The 20,985-nt window shown below is 36.7% G+C and overlaps 1 protein-coding gene across 4 annotated transcripts in view; it reads left to right on the top strand.

Moving 5' to 3' along the window:
* The window catches only part of EXOC4 (exocyst complex component 4), a 719,168-nt gene that overhangs the window by 36,957 nt on the left and 661,226 nt on the right, over positions 1 to 20,985 (top strand). For all 4 annotated transcript variants that reach the window (XM_006088330.3, XM_014455451.2, XM_023753513.1 and 1 more), the window contains exons 3-4: positions 1,141 to 1,335; positions 17,419 to 17,603. In XM_006088330.3, coding sequence (XP_006088392.3) covers positions 1,141 to 1,335; positions 17,419 to 17,603 — 380 coding nt within the window. The remainder of the gene's footprint in view (positions 1 to 1,140; positions 1,336 to 17,418; positions 17,604 to 20,985) is intronic.

Here is a 20,985-nt window from a genome sequence, read left to right as displayed (position 1 = left end):
AATGTTAGCATTCTGTCTTCATATTTCCCATCTTTCTTGGGAAAATGTTGAAATTTAGCGTTGTAATTACCAGAAGCATAGCATCATTATGTGCAACACCATACCAAGTCTTGTAGAAGAAGACAGATTTTCAATTTTCAAAAACACTGTAGATGTTCTAGGGTGATGGAAAGGACCTGCATATTGATGAGTTAGATTATACAGCTGTATCTGTTTGCTAAAACTCATCAAATGATACACTGGAGATGTATTCACACATAAATTTCACCTAAAACAAAAACCAAAAACAAATATTAAATTCTAATTTAAATAAAAACACGTGTAAGGAATGTCAAAAGTATATGAAAGTAGTTCTGTGAATTGTGAAAAGTCATTTTTCATTAGAGTAGAAAATGAGAAAGCACCCATCAAGTACGTACATGTGACTACCCGCCCTGCTCCTCTTCGCCGCCTCCTGTTTGTCAGGCCGTGCCTGTGCTGGCCACTAACTGTGCAGATCTACAAGATTGTCAGCCATTGTGTTATTTAATATTTAAAAATCAAAATGCATGGTAAAAAAAAAAAATCCTAGGTATGTCCCAATTCCTTTTCCTTGGAGATTATCTTGGGATGTGTCTACTCTTTTTTTTGGAAACTGGTCTTCTCTTCATTTTAGTCAGTTCAGATGAATGCCCAATTTCTTGGTTGTAAACTTTAGCTGAAGTTCTTGGTCTGGAAGGATGGACCAAGTGACCTATCAGCTGAATAGAAGAGATGCAAGAAAGAATGGGGATGAAAGAATAGTGCAGATTCTCATATCAGTCATTCCCTTTTGGATATATTAGCATCAGTATGGTACTTCCTATTTTCAGAGTGCTTTATATCCTAAGTAGTTTTTTTTTCCAGATGCATTCAAAGGTAGGTTAGGAGTAATTTTGTCATTTTACAGGAGAGAAAATACAGACACAGAGAGGTGGAGATGTACCCAAGTGATTCAGTGTCAGAAACAGAATTAAAAATTTTCAAGCAGAGCGGTCAAGGGGAGTAAGTGAGTGTGTGAGTGAGGAATTGATACTTATAGTAACAAAGAAGAACACTACAGATATGGGTTTAGACTGGCAAGACTTTGGACTGACCCAAGGTTGAATCTTTTAATTGTAGGTCAAAGAAAATCTGCTTTCATGCAAGATGCTGCTGCACTGCAAACGGGATGAGCTTCGCAAACTGTGGATTGAAGGAATTGAACATAAGCATGTCTTGAACCTGCTGGATGAAATTGAGAATATCAAGCAAGTGCCTCAGAAGCTGGAACAGTGCATGGCCAGCAAGCACTATCTCAGTGCCACCGACATGCTGGTAAGAGAAGCCCGAGCTAATGGCCATTTCTGCTAAGATAGCAAAGAACTCCCTTTTGTTCTCTCTGAATTCTGTGATTCACATAGTACATTACCAACTGCTCTCTTGGGGTTCACGGTTCTTTGCAGGTAAAGCCTGGCTGGTTCTCTTCCTAATTCCAGTGTTTGAAATGGTAGACGATTATTATTTATATACTGTCTGCCTTTGGAACAGTAGTAAGAAATCAGTACTTTAATCATGTTGGAATAGTAATGAGAGGTGTTTTAGCTTCAGAGGGAGATAGTTAACGAATCATATTTTAAAGAATGAAATATGCATGAAAGAGAACTTAAAGGAGATTTATATACTAGATGTTCCACAAAATCTTTGAAGGAATTTTTACTTTAGGGCTTTGTTTTTTCCCTAAATTGATAAGAAAGAAAATAATTTTGGAAGTGCCTTTGTCAAGCAAGAGTAGTCCACAGCCTAGCCTTTAGCCTCTATCTTAGCCCATTCTGCCACATTTTGAATATATATATATATATATATTTATTTCAGAGAGGAAGGGAGAGGAAGAGAGAGAGAAATGTCAATGATGAGAGAGAATCATTGATCAGCTGCCTCCTGCATGCCTCCTACTGGGGATTGAGCCTGCAACCTAGGCATGTGTCCTGATTGGGAATTGAGCTGTGATCTCCTGGTTCATAGGTCAACACTCAACCATTGAGCCACACCAGCCGGGCTAGATGGACTATCTTTGGATTTTCTTTTCCACAGTAGGTGAAAGTCCCTTACCTTTGTTTTACCAAATTAGATTGGCTATGATACTGGAAAAATCATTTGAGAGGAATTCGTGGGAGAAACAGGTTAAATCCTCTAAGTGGTTCTAATTCATTCAGACTGTCAAGAAGAATTTTGCTGTAAGTCCTTCATAAGAAGCTTTTAAGGAAATTTTGTAACCTAGAGGTGAGATGTGCCATGATATTCTCTTCTGAAACCTGCTTATGTGATAGACATGAATAGTCAATTGCCACTGGGGAAGGAGGTTAGTAATGGTCTGCTCTTGGGAGTGCCAAAAAAATTGGCTGTTTTCAGTATCTTGTTTATAGTGACATCTTTCTTAATAATGACTGTAGGGTGACTGACAAAAAAAAAAAAGTCACCTTTCAGCTTTACTTTTGGTTAATGGATTAGAATGTGTATATGTGCTAAATGATCAAGATTCAGCAATCAGAATAGATAAGCCTATAGAATATATTTAGTATATACACATGTATTTGAATCATGATTCTTTGTAGTGGACCTGCTTTTAAATAAGTGCCATATATTAAAAATAGGTAGAATTTATTTCTGTGTTAATTATGTTCTTTTTGGATTTTAGATTTTTATTTTATGGTTTTATTACTTAAGGGCTAATTTATTTACTAAAGAGCTAATCAATGATGAATAGTGGGTTTTTTGTGTATTTTTTACTTATTTTCTTAAGAATTTCATTAAATGCATCTTTAAATTCTTGGTTGCAAGTTACAGAAATCCAATTAGGTAAAAGAATTGCTTGACTCATGTAACCAATCTGTAAGGACAGGCGTACATGTGGAATACCACCTCTGTGTTCTTTAGCATGTCATCTTCATTGTTTTGTTGGAGATGTTTCTTCCATTGTGAGTGGGATTTGGGTGTTTGCAGAAAAGGAGGAGTGTAGGCTATAGCCTACATCTCTTCAGGTATGAAGAGGAAAATAATTTTTGTTCCTAATTAAAAAAATACAGGGCTAGGCCAAGGCCAAGTGGCTCAGTTGGTTGGACATAGTCCCATGCACCAAAAGGTTGCTGGTTCGATTCCCAGTCAGGGCACATGCCCAGGTTACCGGCTCGATCCCCAGTAAGGGTTGTGCAGTGTGCAGGAGGCTGCTGATGTTCTGCTCTCACATGGATGTTTCTCTTTCTCTTTCTTCTATATATATATAGATATATATATAGATATATATATAGATATATATATAGATATATATATAGATATATATAGATATATATATAGATAGATATATATGTATCTATTTGTATATTTATGTATCGAAAACTATGTGGTTGGTGGGTGGGAAGGAAGAACAGTCACCTTCAGAAAAGGGTGAGTGTCTGAGATACACTTCTTAGAAGTTCCTTTTTGCTATTTGTAATTTTTTATATATTCTGGATACTAATCCTTTATCTGTTGAATAGATTATAAATGTCTTCTATCAGTTGGTGGTGTATCTTTTTTACTGTGTTTAAGGTGTCTTTTGTTACAAAGAAGTTATAAAATTTAATGAAATAAAATTTCTCATTTTCTGTTACGTGATTTTTATTTTAAGAATTTTTTTTCCGCCCTAACTGGTTTGGCTCAGTGGATAGAGCGTTGGACTGCAGACTCAAGGGTCCCAGGTTAGATTCCGGTCAAGGGCATGTACCTTGGTTGCGGGCATATCCCCAATAGGGGGTGTGCAGGAGGAAGCTGATCGGTGTTTCTCTCTCATTGATGTTTCTAACTCTCTATCCCTCTCCCTTCCTCTCTGTAAAAAATCAATAAAATATATTTTAAAAAAAGAATTTTTTTTTAATCTCAGTGTCATAAAGAGAATCTCCTATGTGTTCTTCTTAAATCCATTTAGAATGTATTTTCATATGTGGTATGAACTGAGGATCTAATTTTAACTTCCATATAAATAGCCACTTGGCCCAGACCATTTGTTGAATTCATTTTCTACTGATTTAATGCCATCTTGGTCACATATATGCATGGCTGTTTATGAGCTCTTTATTTTGTTCAGTTGGTCTCATCTGTGTCTACATGAAACCATGCTGTTTTAATTACTATAATTTTATAATATATCTTGGTAGCAGGTGAAGATGCTACTTCACCTTGCTGTTCAGAATCGTCTGCTATTTTTGGCCCTTTACTCTTCTAAATGAATTTTAGTATCAGCTTGTTAAGTTCCACAAAAAGTGTGATGGGATTTAGATTAAATGTAAGAGAATTTCATCTTTGTAAAACAAGTTTTTCAATGAACAGGACATGTCTCACATTTATTGAAGTCTTTATGTTCTTTGTAATAATGCTTAGTAATGTATTCCTTAGAGATACTGTATTACATACATAATTTTTATTTTTGAGTATTATATTTTTGTTTGTTAAAACAATGGCTATTAATTACAATTTCTAGTTATTTGCTGCTACTATATAGGGATGCTGTAGATTTTTTCTTTTTTAATTGATTATACATTTCCCTGAAACTAATCCCAATTCTGTCTGCCTGGAAAATGATGAGCTAGTCTTTAAAACTTGGCTTAAATTTTATCATCTCTGACTATGCCAGGTAATTAGATACTTTTCTTTAAAAAATTATGTATTTTTATTGTGGTAAGAATACTTAACATGAGTAGATGCTATTCTTTGTTTTCATAAGCTGTATGTATTTCTTTGTAATATAATTACTTTTGTTTATATTGTAGATCATTGAGGGCAGGGGCTGTATCTTATCTATTTTTGTCTGCCCTGTACTTACCATAGTCATATAGTCATAGTTCACAGGTCATTAGTCAAATGGTGAAAGTGTTTCATATCACTAAATAGAAAGAGGCATTTTACTCTCTCTCTGGGAGCTCTGATCTGATTTTCTTCTCCCATTTTTTTGTTTGTTTGCTTGCTTTTTAATGGTTTTGTAGTTTCTAATCTTTTCTTTTTACAACAAAATAATAATTATAATAGCTAATATATATTGAATACTCACTATGTGCCGGTACCATTTTAAGTATGTTACATTTGGTAATACATTTAATTTTCCCAACAACCCTAGGGGAGGTAGGTTTCCAGTACCATCCCCATTTTCCCGATGAGGTAATTGCCTTGCCTGATCTGGGGCGTTGGAATATCCTCATATACAGTGAAGATTTCGTGGAGGTAAGATTTAAAGTGCTTAAGAGGTTGGAAATATTCTTCAATTTGGCCTCTTGTTTATAAGACTGAACAGTAAGGTCTGTAATTGCTCTTTCAGTGGCCTTCATATGAAAAAATAATCACATTTCCTTTCCCAATGGTTATGTGATAGTAGAAGTAAAATCTACTTAAGGCATCTGAGGAAAGTGAAGACACAATAATGTCGTCTTTCAAAACCCTCTGATTTCCTTGGATTCATTTAACAAAAGGTTTTGCATTTTTATTTTGAGGCAGGTGCAGATGCCCAGTAATTTAATCCCTAGTCAGGTTATAAATCCAGAGTAACTACATCAGTGGTGACCCTGGCTCTTGTCGGCTCCTGCAGTTCCCACTTCAGCATTAGACTGGTCTGATGGCTCTAGACTTGGCTTCTAGATGGGATATTTAGTTCTTCCTTTGATACGATAACCTGAGTATTGCATAAAATAATTAAATTGTCATGGCTGGCAATGTCTGCAAATAGACATGGCCTTTTGTTTTCTTCTTCAAGGTAAACAGCTGCTGTTAGCTTACAAAAAGCTAAAAGTGATCCAACAAGAAGCTTGCATCCATCACATGGAAATCAGAGACTTGATTTATAGTGTAGCCTGTAGCTTTGTGATATGTACAGTTTAAATTAGACCTTTGCAGTCATTGTGCTGGGTTGATGCAAGCACATTAATGACATAATTTCTGGTTGCTGCATCACATTTCTGCAGTCTGTTCTTTGTATTCCACTCACATTAATTGAAGTAATTTTGCCAGTGAAGCGTGTTTCAAACCTCTGCATTTAAATTGAAATTTTAATTCCCTTATTGTCTTGAAAAGACGGCTGAAGATGCCTTGTTACAGGTTTCATTATCACTCAAAACACTCCAGCTGCTGGTTCTAATGTACAATGACTGATTAATTCTGGGAAGAATTAGTAATGTAAGAATAGCAGCGGCTTCCCCATGGCATGAGCTAACCAGGAAGGTATTTTATGATAGTTAATATTTTTATGAACTTTTTTTTAAGGGAAATTTGTGTAGGAGTCTGCATCAGAACTGAAATTGCACAGATGAGCTTCGAAAATCACTTACACAAGTTCTGATTTATCAACCCATAGAAGTCAGTTCAATGATTTCATTCAATCAGTGGGAGCCAAGCCAGTGCGAGAAGGTTTGAGGCACTTTAGCTGACAGTCACAAGCTTGTGACTAAAATAAATTTTTTCATTTCTAAGTCTTCCAGGGAGTGGAGAGATTTTGAATGTCTCTTAATCATTTTGCCTTTTTATTATTTATATACCTTTTAAAAAAGAATCCATAGCTGTATAGTCAGATAAGAATTATTCTGATAATTATAATAATAACTTGTATTTATATAGTTGCCTTCTTCCCAGGGGATCCCAGAGTGCTTTGCTGCGAGAAGAGTATAGTGGAATTATTTTACTTACATTGTGAAAATGTGGCCATATCAGGGGGATAAAGAGAGTAAGACAGCTATTTAATTGCATTGTTTTTTAAGTCCCTATAATGCAATTAATATATTTGTAATATATTTACCTTACCTTTGCAATTATTGGACAACATTCAAGGTTGTAAATGTCAGTAGGGGCTTAGTGTGGGTCAGATGGACTGTTTTGGAATCCAGCTTTGCCGTTTACTAGCTTGATGATTTAGAGCTAATTCTTTAACTTGATTTTGTTGAAAGTTGGAGTTGCCAATAATGCATACCCCCAAGGGTGGTTGAAGGGATTATGAGATATTAAGCTATACATGTAAGGTAGTCACAGTATACACTGTAAGTGCTTAGAAATGTTATTTATAATTAATTGATTATTTTTACTGATACTGTAAGACAGGTGATGGTTCCCATGTTATAATCTTAAAAACTGTTCTAAGGTGGACTTGTTTTTGAGCTGATAAAAGAGTTGAAGTAGGACTGGCAAGGTAAGCATTTTTTATTCCTTTTCTTTTTGCCTAACACGGACATCTATCTGAATGAAAGACTGTTCCACATTTTATACACTCAAAGGAATTATTGCAGGCAGATAGATAGAATTTTTCTCAGAAAGTAAGTCTTGTCTGCTCTAACATGTGCACTAATGGATGAGCAAGACCCCAGAGTACTATGACTTATTTTTGGGATTTGACTGGACAAATTTCAGATTCTGTGTCATCAGTTACCTGTTCAGCCTATATCAAGTATATGTTCATAGGGTATCCATTGACTGTTGATTATAAGCAATGTCATTTGTTGGTAAACTATCTAAGATCAGTTTGTTGCAAAATCTGTAAGTATTAAATGTGTTATTTTGCCAAGGGTCGTAATTAGAAATAAGGCCATTCACTGTTGGAGGGTGCTCATCTAAAATGTTGATTTTTAGCCCTGGCCAGTGTGACTCAGTGGTTAGAGTGTCAGCATGTGGATCAAAGGGTCTCAAATTTGATTCCTAGTCAAGAGCATGTACCTGGGTTGCATGTTCAATCCCTGGTCTCAGTCAGGGCATGTTCAGGAGGCAACCAATTGATGTGTCTCTCTCATCAATGTTTCTCTCTCTTTCTCTCCCCTTCTTCCCTCCCTTCCACTCTCTCTCTCCCTCCAAAAAAAAAAAAAAAAATCTCAATGGAAAGAATATCCTTGGTTGAGGATTAACAACAACAACAAATGGATTTTAGTGTTAGAGTAGTTGGTAAGCTGTTCTTTTCTGTCATTGCTTCAATAGCAGGAATAGTAGACCAATGAGGTTGCTTCTATTGGTGCCAGTTAAGCTTTCTCATTAGCAAATAGACTAATTCTTTTCTCATATTAAGGTTGGGAAGGGGTGATCATCACTATCAAATGCTTAATGTACAAATAAGAAAAAAAGGGCCAAAATGCCCATCCCTCTTCTGAGATCTCACAGGATTGTTTTTTTCTCATCATGACTCTGGAAATGGTATTGAGAGGAAAGCTCTATAAAGATCAGGACCTGGAACATTTTAGTGAACTTATTGAACTTATCTTGAAAATGGTTCAGTGACTCTGCAAAAATGTTTCAATATTCCATATAGATTTCTGCACAACATGATAAAAAATGTATCAGTGATCAATAGTGAAATAGTTACCCTTAAAGTCCATCTGTTCTAGTGTTGAATATTGACTTGAGAGACTGGCCAGTGTTCTGTACTAATAACTTATCAGAAAAGAACCTGGCACATATTTTGATAGGCAAATGAATGTGATGATGTTGTTGTTGATCACTAGTATATCTGTGAAAGTGGACTTAACCTTGAAGGAGCTTACACACTAGTTGGAAGAGACAGATGATGAATAAATAGTGTCTTTTATATCCTTACAAAACAAGAAGGGGGGACCAGGAATACTGGGGGTGGGAGTATGATAGGGTGGTTAACTGTAGCTGCTTCTAGCTGCATTTGGGACCCCCTTATTCCCTCAAACACCTACATCTGATCTTCTTTTCAAAAAGATTTAGGAAAAGCTGAAAATAAAGTTATTAAACAAGTAACCTTGGTTTTGCGTCCACAATTAAGTACACTTAGTATGGCTACTTGCTTTATTTTTCTCCCAGAGTGTCAAAGTGCAGGGCTTGGTAGCAACTGCTTTTCTTGCTGCTCAGTGCCCTTTTTATTTATATTTGTTTTGGAAGGCTGGAATTTCGAAAAGCCCTGATGTTTGATAGGCACTGGTTATCGTATTAACTTTCCTCCCCTTTTAGTGTGCTCTTCTGTCTGCCTATTTTATTTTAAATAAATAGAAGTTTTATTTTATTGTACCTCATAAGTTTAGCAATTTGAAATTGGCTAGCTTGGCTGTAGAGCAGTGTTTCTCAAACTCTGCCCATTAGGGAATCCTTCAATTCATGGGGATGTAAAGTACAACGCAGGGAATATAGTCAGTAATATTATAATAATTATGCATGGTGTCAGATGGTACTAGAATTACTGGAGTGATCAGTTTGTAAGTTTTATAAATGTCTAATCACTATGTTGTGCACCTGAAATGAATATAATACTGTATGTCAAGTGTAATTGAAAAATATAATAAAATTAAAATTGAAAAAAAATGTTGAAATCCAGGTCACAGCCTAGACTGATTACATTGAGATCTCAGGTGGTGGGACACTAGCTTCAGTAATTTTTGACATTGTCCAGGTGATTCCAATGTGTAGACAAATTTGGAACCATTGCTGTAGGGTCTAGCTTATGCTGTGCAATAAAGCAAAAGTAATTGCCCTTGGCTCTGTTTAATACCAGCTTAGAGTCATTAGAAACCAAATATTTGCATAAGAGAGACATGACTTTGAGGTGGGCACATGTGTACAAATGTGCACATAAGTAGTTTGACTGATGCTGCGTTGTTGCGGTCCTCTATTGCAGTTTTTAGATAGAGCTGAGTGTCTGACTCTTATTCTGATTTTCTAGTGTGATTATTTGGTTAATAGGAGTTCTATGTAATGGTTTAAGGTAGATGCTCTCCAGGCTCAGGCTGACTTGGAACTCTTCACAGCTGTCATTGTGGTGCTCTGATTCCTGCATCTTTACTGTGGGTTCTTATCTGACTTATTGCCAGGATTTAATGGACTGAAATTGGGGCACAAATTTACTTATTGACAGGCGGTGGCTAGGTACAGTGTGGGATAGTGCAAAGAAAATTGATTAAAAGCCAGACCTTCTTAACTCCAGTCCTGACCCAACAATTTGCCCGTTCTGTGAGCTTAGACAAAGAAATCATTTTCTCTCCCTGGTTTTTAGTATCTTCTATGGTTATACAAATACCCTGTCATATTATAGAATGGTTGTGAGAATAAAAATGAAATTTTATACAGGTAAAGTGCTTTATAAAAATAGAAGGCAGTATGAAATTAAAAATGCTGTAGCCAGGATTGTCATCATCACTGTCACACAGTGCTAGGTAAAAAGAAAAAGCAGTAGTCTGGGGCTTGTTTACATTGGGTAGCATTTCTGGCCTACTGTTACCATCACTACTGCATACATGTTTTAATCAGCTTGACTCTGTGTGTGTGTGTGTACATGTTTACACACAAGTCTGTGGGAGGAATAATCTAAGTCAAGAATAATTCACAGGTCCTTTGCTGACATCCTCCATCATATTCAGGTTTCAGCCTCACAGATGGAGTTGCTTGAATAGGTTTTTGATTGGTCAGTCTGTGGCCTGGGGACCCTAGACATGTGTAAATTGCAGCAGATGATAATGCGTGTTGTTGATGGGAGCCCTCCATCTCAACTTGATGATGGTCTGAGAATGCTGATAAGTAGCCTTTGCTTGTCCTGACAAGATAGGAGGAGCTTGTTAAAGAAGTCTGTAATCTCTGAGATCCATCCCAGTACTGATTACTTGTGGTTGCCTCGCTCTTAAAAAAAAAAAAAAAGCCATATTCTTCTCACATTCTTTTGTGGGATTTTAATAGTTCATGTTAGTAAAGAGCTGTATAAGTGCTGAGCAGTTCTAATGGGTTTGGGACTCTTGCAGAGTGTGGTGAATTGTCTTGATTTGAGTGTGAGCCTGAAGTGATTCTCAGAGACCTCCTTTGCCAACTCTTAAGAGGACAGTTGTTTGTAACTTTTTCTTGTCCCAGAATAACACGATGACAAGTGTAAGTGACTTTGGGACACTTGGTAAATGAGAATAACTTTCCCAGTAGTCTCTTCTCTTGTATTTCGGAGTAGAAATCCAGGTTCTAGTGCTCTTTATGGGGCCCTGAAGGGAACTGGGAATTGGAAGAATCATAAGATTAGCACTAAAGAAGGATTTTTTTATGAGCTTTTCCATAAGCAATTACAATTCTTATCTTTCTCATAAGGTGTTGAGTGTAGTTTAATTTCATCAGGAAAGTAATTGTGAACAGATCTGTTATAAATCCATTTGGAACAAAAGAGGCTCTTTTGTTATATATTTGGTGATGGGCGTATGTTCCCAATGTATTGACAAATTTTAAAGATGCGTATTTAAAAATAACAGTATTTTCACAAAAAAAACTTGGTGTGGAAAATGATTGGAAGGAATCACTGAAAAGATATAATTTTATCTGATTATTAAGAATATGGACCATCTTTACCTTTGTGATTTTCTCTGTTTTTTTTAAGATTGAGCATGTATTACTTTTGTAATTTGGAAGAAAAATAAAGGTTAAGAAAAAAAAGTACATTTCTGGGCCTCACGTTTTTTTGTTTGTTTGTTTTTAAATCTGTAAAATTGTGGAGGGCCTGTCTTGACAACCTTTAAAGGTCCCTGACAATAGAACATTCTTACATTTTATTTCTCAGATATTGTCATTCTGTGAGGCTTGGGCTAATGGATCTTAGAAGACCTGGCTTCCCTTTCCTAGACTTTGTGGTAATAAAATATAAAATATGGGAATTACTTGTGGTAGAATGCCCTGATGTATAAGAAAAAAATGAAACAAGACAAAAGCAAAAATAAGGGGGAATCCAAAGAAAGCGTAAGAATAGCTTAATAAGCTGATGTGTTTTTAGAACAAATCTGTGTTTCACAGCAGTAATAGGATAGATGTTTCACGAAGCTAGATGTCATATTTGATCTCTTTTGAGTTTTGTTTTCTAAGATAGATTTGAAGATGTTTTAAAAAAGAAATTCACAAGTAAAAGGCCTTTTTTTGACAGCACTTTATCTTGCAGCCCCCCTCCCTTCATTCACTTATCAATAACTTCATCTCATTTGCTTTATCCTGGAAATTCCATTATCTCCCAGGCAGTCTATTGCATTAAGCCTTTAGTACCTAATATCGCCTCATTTACATTGACACGTGCTTGACCTCAGCCCGTCTCCTCTCTTTGTTAATGCACCAACAAGCACTGATATCTCTCTGGAGCATTATCATTTGGCTGTTAGCTCAACTAATAACAACCCTTCATTTGAGCTGATGAAGGTTTATTAAATAAAAACATGCAATCGCCCTGTCGGTAAAGTAATGAAAGGAGAATGGAGGTAGACGGCATCCTGTTTTAATGGTGAGAGCATGCTGAGTCTGCATTATAGGTATTTGGTTTCCTTAGGGGAAAGGGGCACCTGAATGGGTTGGATCAATAGCATGTTAGCAAACTGATTTTAAGAATGGGCATTTTTGATTGCCTGATTTGATCACTGATTAGCTATACTATAGGCTGAGGAGTTAGGGTAAAAAAAGGTGTTTTTGCTCCAGGCTCTTGGCCTTGCCCTGTGCTGCAGCTTTCCTGGGAGGTCTAAATAGGAAACTGTCAATAGCCCGAGGCCTTAAGTCACTGGCCCTCTTCTGAGTTCCCAGGCAAGCTTCTTTGTTTTTTGCAGCCAAAGATTTTTGGTGTTCTTATTTAGTTAAGACCGTTCTGAAAAATTGTTTAGCTTGTGTCTTCTTATAATACAGGAAAGGGGAAGGCATCAATTCTTTGGAATAGTCAAATTTCATTACCATTTTACTGCATCCATAAGTTGGGCCAAGGCAACATTTTCAGAATGTTTATGTTGTGTTAAAAAAAAAAAAAGCTTCCTTAAGAGAGACAAACTAATTATCAGAGTCCTGAAGGAAATATTTGTTTTGGACTCAACAGTTGCAAACATTTGCTTTCTTAGGGAATATTGTTGCCAAAATAAGCATTTTCATTAGCTAGCAGATGGTTTCGTTAGCAGGTTGGTTTTTTGTTTATACTTACAAGTTTCCTTTCTTTTTTTCTGCTGGAACCTTACTTCTATTTAGAAACAGTTACTAATGTCACTTACCTTTGTGGAGCTCACCTCTCCCAACTAAAACAATAAATAAAAAAGACCAGTAGCTTCCTGTCTAGCATTTTCTTCAGGGAAGCAGCTGTTGAGTATGGCCAGTTTTGGTGTTTCTCCGAAACTTTTCTATTGGTTTATGTTAAGGCACAAAACTAGATCTTTCCACCTAATCGGCCTGAATAAGGTGGGCAGGAGACGAATTTAACTGTGAAATAATGATTTCCTCATTTAAACTAAAATGAGATTGAGAAACACACCGGGAAAGAAAAATTACAGGTACTATAGTTCACAATTACCAAGATTTCTTTTGTTGTAGACTTATCTGTCATCTCAAGGTAAAAGTTTTTGAAAGTTCTCGATTATGTATATTTTAACTGCATTTCACTTATTTTTTGAGTTATGGAAACATTTTTCAGAATTTCTGTTTTCTTAATGGGTAGGTTTCTAATAACAAAACATGCTGTCCTGTTCAATCTCATGTGTTAAAACGTTTTGTAAATGTTTGTTTATTTTCCTAATCCTAAAGGAAATACTTGTTTTCAACTCCAAAACAGATTTCTGTTATTTATATGAGTAGTTGAGTAGAATACCAATTTTCTGTTAGATAATAATTGGTATCTGTGAAAAAAAAATTCCCTTCTAAATAGTATCTCCTCCCTGCCCCCAAATAATTTTTTAAAATATATGTAAGAGAAATTCTATATACAATTAGTTGGCTCATTATCTACTTGTAGTAAGTAATCTGTATGAAATGGTGTGGCATACCTTAGAATTTTAAGAGGTCATTTGGGGTATGAATGAATGACAGTTGTCTTGTGAGTAGATGTATAGGCAACATTTACCTATGAACTATTCCACTGTTTGTTGTCTACTTCACCTTTCATTTACAATTTTAATATATATTTGTGACATTATTTAGTGTCACAAAGTCACATCTGTGAACCCAATTTTGATAACTTCTCATAGCCACTAACCTGTGAGGCCATTTTGCTGCTGCTTTGATCCATCTGCATCTCTTGAATTCCTGTTAATGTTTCATCAGTGTATTATTTTGAAGTGTTCTGTAGTCATTACATTTGGAAAACGGTGAAATAATTTATGAAATAACCATTTCTCATACATTAAATGTCTCTTTAGTTGTATTTTTATTAGGAGTTATGCTCAGTTCTAAATGTAGGGGGATTTCTTCTGTAGTGAAGCCTTACTGTCAATAACTACTTGGAAGCCAGACCCACAGGACAGCAGACTTAACCATCAGTGATGGTTGTGGGTTTGAATGCTGCCTCACCACGTTTTTCTTTATGTGTAAACTTTTTGGTACAGGCTACTTAAAGCAAGATAAGATAAATGTCAGATTTCTATCAGTAAACTGATGTTCTAGGGATCAAATGTTGCATTGACAATTATTTTCTTCAAGTTGGTTTGAGTACCCCTTAGGAAGGGTAGAGTAGGGGGAAGACAGTGACCTTGCCTAGCTTCCATGATTATAGTTTTATAAACAGACTCTAAATAAGTGAAGGACAGAAAATAAAACACTGTATTTTCATATAGAAACAAGAGACTATTCTCTATTCTCATTGTGGTAAGGTTTTCAAATCTTTTAAGATAGCTCTTGATAGTGTGTGTGTGTGTTAATTGTACTTATATTCCTGTATTTTGGGTCAATGAAACATATTCAGAAACTTTGTAATCTATATGGTTACAATGGTTCGATGAAGGAAACAATACTTTACTGAAAATGCTGCATCAAAGCATGTTGAAAACACCCTCTGAGGTTTCTTTGCCCACAGAATAAATAGGTGCCAGGCACTGTGCTGTTTTACCTATATGTTAAAAATATTTTAATTAAGAGGCTTTGAAAGTTGACATCATATAATTTTATATTTGGAATTTGATGTATTTGGGTTAAAAATCTTCATGCAAATTCCTACAAACAAATCAAGCTTGGATGTGCAGTGGGTGATTTTTAAGCTTAAATATCTCAGTTGGATTTAATTACCTTAAGGGATAAGGCTACATGATGGACCAGTGGTTTACCAAATTATTTTTCATTTTCTGGATTTCGATGTCACTAAAGGTTACTGCGTCCTCTTTTCTCTGCTAGAGACTCAAGTTAAAATCCATTTTAGAGCATCCGTGTGAATGAATTTGTTGTTGTTTTTCCTCCCTGGGGACACGCTGGTCATTCTGTAAGGCTGCCTTTCCATTTGGAATTGCTGCAGCTTGCACAGGCCCAGGGCTCTCATAGCAGGGCAGTTGCAAGTCAGCATGAAAATGAACAGGCGGGCTTCGGAGGACAGAGCTGGCCCAGGGCTTGTCACTCTTTCATTTCCTCATTCTTTCTTGGTAAATGTAAGGAAACCTATTTGCTGCTGACATTTGATTATAGCATATCACAAAACAAGTGATATGTTTGTGGGTGAGCCTTTGCATTTTCCTCCCCATCTCGGGCCACTTTGCATTTGGCAGCTCCCAAGCTGTCCATATTCACCGTCCACAACTCCTCCATGACTGTGTATATTGGTATAGATCTCTGATGAACACTTAACCACTGGTATGTTTCATGGCCTTCACCATTTATTGCTTTTGTCTAAATGCTTCATTTTTTAGGAGCATGTTTATTTGCATGAATACATTTAATGTTTTTACCCTGAAGTAAGCATTATTAGTTATTGCCTTTATTTGTACATCTTAGTAATATTTAGAAGTATGACCTAAGCAGGTAATAGTCATCACATGCTAATCCCTTCAGGGAGCTTGGTGTGCTGTTTGCCCTCTGAGTTGAGCTTGTGGTCATGTCTTCTCTGTTGTTCTTTTTATTACATTTGCATTCTTTGTGCTTTTTTCCTTCCACCGTTGTTCTCCAAAGGTGAATATTCTCTTCAATATTCTCTTCACTTTAAGTTTTTTTCATTAAAAATATATAAGATCTTTATACATAAGGACATAAATATAATTTCATATACGTGGATAAATGGGATCAGATCATACATGCTATTTTTTTCTTTTGAAACATATACACTTTGGTTTCCAAACCTACAAACTTTGGTTTCCAAATGAATTGCTCCAGGTTCCCTGAGTCCCTCCCTATCTTCTCCCTTTGTTGTAGGCATTCCTACACCATTTTTATTCATCCAATCTATTTTGTCTTAAAATCTCCCAAATTGCACTTTATACCAGGCATATCTCCCTCTCCATAGTTTATTTTCTGTTCACTGTTCAAATCCAAGGAGTGATGACTGCTATTGTCCTCATGTAACATTCATGTAAAATTGCATTGACCTCTGTGTTTGTGTATATGAGAAAGAGAGACTAACTTTATGTAAACTCACATGTAGACTCAGGCTAATGAAGCTCTGGTTCATGATCATCATAAGAATTATTAAAATATTTATAATGTGCTTCTATTTAGACCTAAAAGGCTAGCTTTGAAAGTTGATTTAAACCATTAGTACGTGGAATTCTTGTGAGAATATGCGTGATATAATCACTTTAATTGGGGAGTTCATTTTACTTGTGTCCATTGATAGGCAGTGTATGTGGGAATTAATTGTATGTACGGCTTTGCCAGTACGTTAGATGCCCTCATGCTTATCTTCATCAAGCTTGTTTTCTTCAGCATTCTATGTCTCAGATGCTAAATCCTTCAAAGGCAGAGTGAGGCCTACCCACATTGTGCAGTAGTCACCCCATATTCGCAGGGCATGTGTTCCAAAATCCCCAGTGGGTACCTGAATCCTATATGTACTCTTTCTGCCTTTAGAAGCATACCTGTTATAAAAGTTAATTTATAAATTAGGCACTTTCACAGAAAGAAGATTGGTTCTTACCATAGATTTTAGCAATCTCACCATGCAATTTTTTTTTTCTTTTTAAGTTGGGAACTTTTCACTTAAAGGAAGCACTGTACGGCTTTCTTTGGTATATTCCATTGCCAGCATCACTACTCTTGCAGTTTGGGGCCATTATTATGCAAAATAAGGATTACTTATCACAAGCACTCTGATACTATGACTGTGATCTGATAACTGAAATGGCTACTCGGTGACTAATGGGGACATAGTGTATGTATGTAGTAAGTATATGCTGGACAAAGGGATGATTCACGTTCTGGGCGGGGTAGATCTGGATGGTGTGTGATTTCATCACACTGCTCAGAAAGGCATGGTCTAAAATTTAGAACTTTAGAGTTATTTCTGGATTTTTTTCCCATTTCATATTTTTGGACCTTGGTTGACCACAGGTAACTGAAACTGCTGAGTGTGAAACCACCGATAAGGGGGACTACTGTACTCTACAAAGTCTAGTGTACGTTTGTAAGGTTTTCATAGATTCTCTTTTAACAGTGTCTTTTAGAAAATAGTTCTTCCTATTTAGAATATTTCTAGATTACTTAGTTATTATACATTATTGTCTTCCATCCCCTTCCTAGGTGTCAGCAGTCCAGTCTTTGGAGGGCCCCCTGCTCCAAGTAGAAGGACTGAGTGACCTTAGGCTGGAGCTTCACAGCAAGAAGATGAATCTTCACTTGGTTCTCATAGATGAACTGCACCGGCACCTGTACATCAAATCCACCAGCCGAATTGTGCAGCGTAACAAGGAAAAAGGGAGAATGAGGTGGGTTACAGAGGCTCTTTGGCACAGTGACTGTGGCCATGTGGAATATTATTTGTTTCTCAGAATATTGTAGTTTTTTTTTACTTTTCTTTTTAATATACTGTTTTCAATGCTCCATTTTCTGAAAGGCTGACATTCAAAGTTTGTTCATTCCTTCATTGCACATTTATTATGGTCCTCTTACGTACAGATCTATAAGAAATATTGTGGTCCTCTTATGTAAAGATAATAAGAAACATTTACGGTTGGGACTTTAATATGCCGGGCCATGAGAGATACTCTGGTTTATCTCCGAAGAAAGAGAAAAAAATCCTTAAATTGGATAGTGATGTCAACCTAATTAAGAAATATGGCTGTATGCACTGAAGTTGTAAGATTCTTGTTACTTAGGGTTGCAGTCCTCTTTCTGGAAGCTTTCAGAAGAGTCCTATATTGAAGGGCTAGGGTGGACTCAAGACATTGAGTAGGATAGTGTAGACCTGGAAGGGAATAGACCAGATCGTAAGTCAGTTAAGGCAGCAGAACATTGGCACAGTCAACAGGTAGCAGAGAGCTGTGCATGTCATGGCCTTCCGAGATTCCTTTGAAATAGCCATAGGCCTTTTCAGAGGGCAGTTTAGCACTATCCATGCTGCTCACTAGCTGTAGACAAGAGGAGCACTGGATTCAGTGCATGCCAGCAATGAAATCTTTCAAGTCCTGTCCTGTTCAAGCAAAACCTGCTGACTTTGTGTGTGATGCTTCAGTTTAGTTGGAGACACTGCCAGAGAAAGAGGAGTTTCTGTCCCTTTTCTGCATATGGCACTAGAAAACCTTGTGCAAGATGCACAGATGTCAGGACCTTAGCAGAGAGTAGTGGTAGGTGGGGCAGAGCTAAGAACTTCCTTCCACGTGTCTGCTGGTGACTAGCAGGTCTGAATAGATTTCTTCCCATGCAAGGATTGAAGAAATACTCTGGGTCCTGTGAAAATATTCTGTAGTTTAAGGGAAAATGAGCATTACTTTGAGGTCTTAGAAAAGAGCATTTATTTGAAAAAATATTTTATAACGCAAAACAGGAAAACTTTAGGAGATTGAAGCTCAAGGTTTCTCAAAAGATGGAAAATGATGTAGTAGATTAGACTATTTTTCAAAATTATCACTCTTTCCCCTTCACTTTAGTGGGAAAAATGTATTTCCTGCCTTTGACTTTTGGGCTCTTGCTTTTGCCAATCAGTTAGCACGTTTCAGGAAGGACCTGAAATGGGTTTATGTCAGTGAGCATATGCCCTCTCGTGCTTCTGCCATTGCTATGATGGCGTTGATTCAACGAGGAGGATGAGAGACATGTGGAACTGATCCAAGATCAGCTGACTGCCCACCATCAAAATATGTGCTGCTTATGAATGTTACTGAAATTTTGTGGTTGTGTGCAGCAAGCATATATCTTTTATGAAACATTAACAGAGAATGATAAAAATGGAAATGGGAAGGATACAAAAAGAAATAACTAAAACATGAACAAAATATAAGAAAAACCAAAATAAAGTGGGGAAATATAGTCTTTGTTTCAAGCATGAGCGTGAAGAATTGGATCAGTGATATGGAGGGACAAGATGACAGAAGAAAGATAATAGGTATGAAAGATAAAGAATAATGATCAATTCGATGATTTTAAGTATTCTACAGAATATGGTGTTATTGGCTGAATTGCGTCCCCCTAAAATTCATATATTGAAGTCCTAACTCCCAATACCACTGACTGTGATTAATTTTGGAGAGAGGGTCTTTCAAGAGGTAAACAAGTTAAAATGAGGTCATTGTGGTGGACTCTGATTGAATGTGACCTATGTCCATATAAGAAGAGGAAATTTGGACACAGTGTTGCACAGAAGGAAGACCATGTGAAGACAGAGTGATAAGATGGCCAAGCCAATGAGAGAGGCCTCAGAACAAACCAACCCTGCCAGTGTCTTGGCCTTGTACTTCTAGCCTTCAGAACTGTGAGAAAATAAATTTGTTTGTTTCAACTACCGGGGGCAGGGGGGACCTTGATCTGCAAATCAAAAGAATTCAAGGTGAAATTAATGAAAAAAGATCCTCTTGGATATGACCCAGAAATTTTTATGAATTTCAAAAACAAATTCTGTAAGCATTAGGAAGAAAATTGATGTTATCTATTGTGACAGAGATAGTTATCTTCCCACCCAATATTGATTCTCCCCTTCTTCATTTTTAACAATGACCTTATTTTGTTCCTGGTGGCCATATGCCCAGCTACAAGGCTCCATTTTCTAGCCTCCTGTATAGCGAAAGGTAATTAGTGAGGCTTCTGCTTGCAAGCTGCTGAATCAGGGCTCATGGGGAAATTCTTTAAAGGTGCCAACTAAATTGGTATGCTCACTCCTTTACCCTTCACCTGCCTTCCTTTACTTCCCATTAGGACATGGAGTGGTGCCATCAATCCATCTTAGACATGAAGGGACTTTGAGATGGAAGCCACATTGTAATCTCTTTAATGACATGGATCCTCTATTATAGCCTGAATAGGTTAAATCTTTTATATGACAGGAAGGAAAACCTTTGTTTGACTCAGGCCACCGCTATTTGGATCTTCTGTTTTATACAGTTACCCTAGTCCCGATCCACAGAAAGGAGGATAAGTCAGGCTCACCAGGATTTGCTGACCAGGAAATGGCAGGATACAGCGGACAGAACCAAGGCGACAAGGTGTTGAATGGGGACGAGTTGGGACCAAAGATATCTGTTCTCAGCCAAGTGGACATTGATGTGCATGGGCGGCAGAGAGACATCCTCAGATGTAAATTAACAAAAAATAAATCACTGTTATTTCTGAGAAGACTACTCAATGATGAACTCTGAGATATAAATCAAATTTAGCAACTCGAGAACAATAAAGTTGTAGATAGTTTATAACTACTGTGAGGAATACACAGCATTAAATATGTAAATTTACATATAAACAACTGACATCTATTTTTACAGAAAAAATAATATTAGCTGGAAATTATTATTTTTTAAATTTTATTTTATTGTTTAAAGTATTACAAATAGTAGTACATATGTCTCCTTTTTTTCCCCATTGACCTTCCCCCGGCCTCCCCTACCCACCGGCACATGCCCTCATCCCACCCCCTCAGTGTCTTGTGTCCATTGGTTACACTTATATGCATGCATACAAGTCCTTCGGTTGATATCTTACCCCCCACCTCCCATCACTCCCCAGCCTTCCCGCTGTAATTTGATAGCCTGTTCGATGCTTCTCTGCCTCTGTATCTATCTTTTTGTTCATCAGGTTATAATGTTCTTTATTATCCATAAATGAATGAGATTTTGTGGTATTTATCTTTCACTGCCTGGCTTATTTCACTTAGCATAATGC

Source organism: Myotis lucifugus, unplaced genomic scaffold, assembly GCF_000147115.1.
Source record: "Myotis lucifugus unplaced genomic scaffold, Myoluc2.0 scaffold_46, whole genome shotgun sequence".
In the NCBI taxonomy this organism is placed as follows: domain Eukaryota; kingdom Metazoa; phylum Chordata; class Mammalia; order Chiroptera; family Vespertilionidae; genus Myotis; species Myotis lucifugus.
This window is presented reverse-complemented; position numbering and strand designations above follow the sequence as displayed.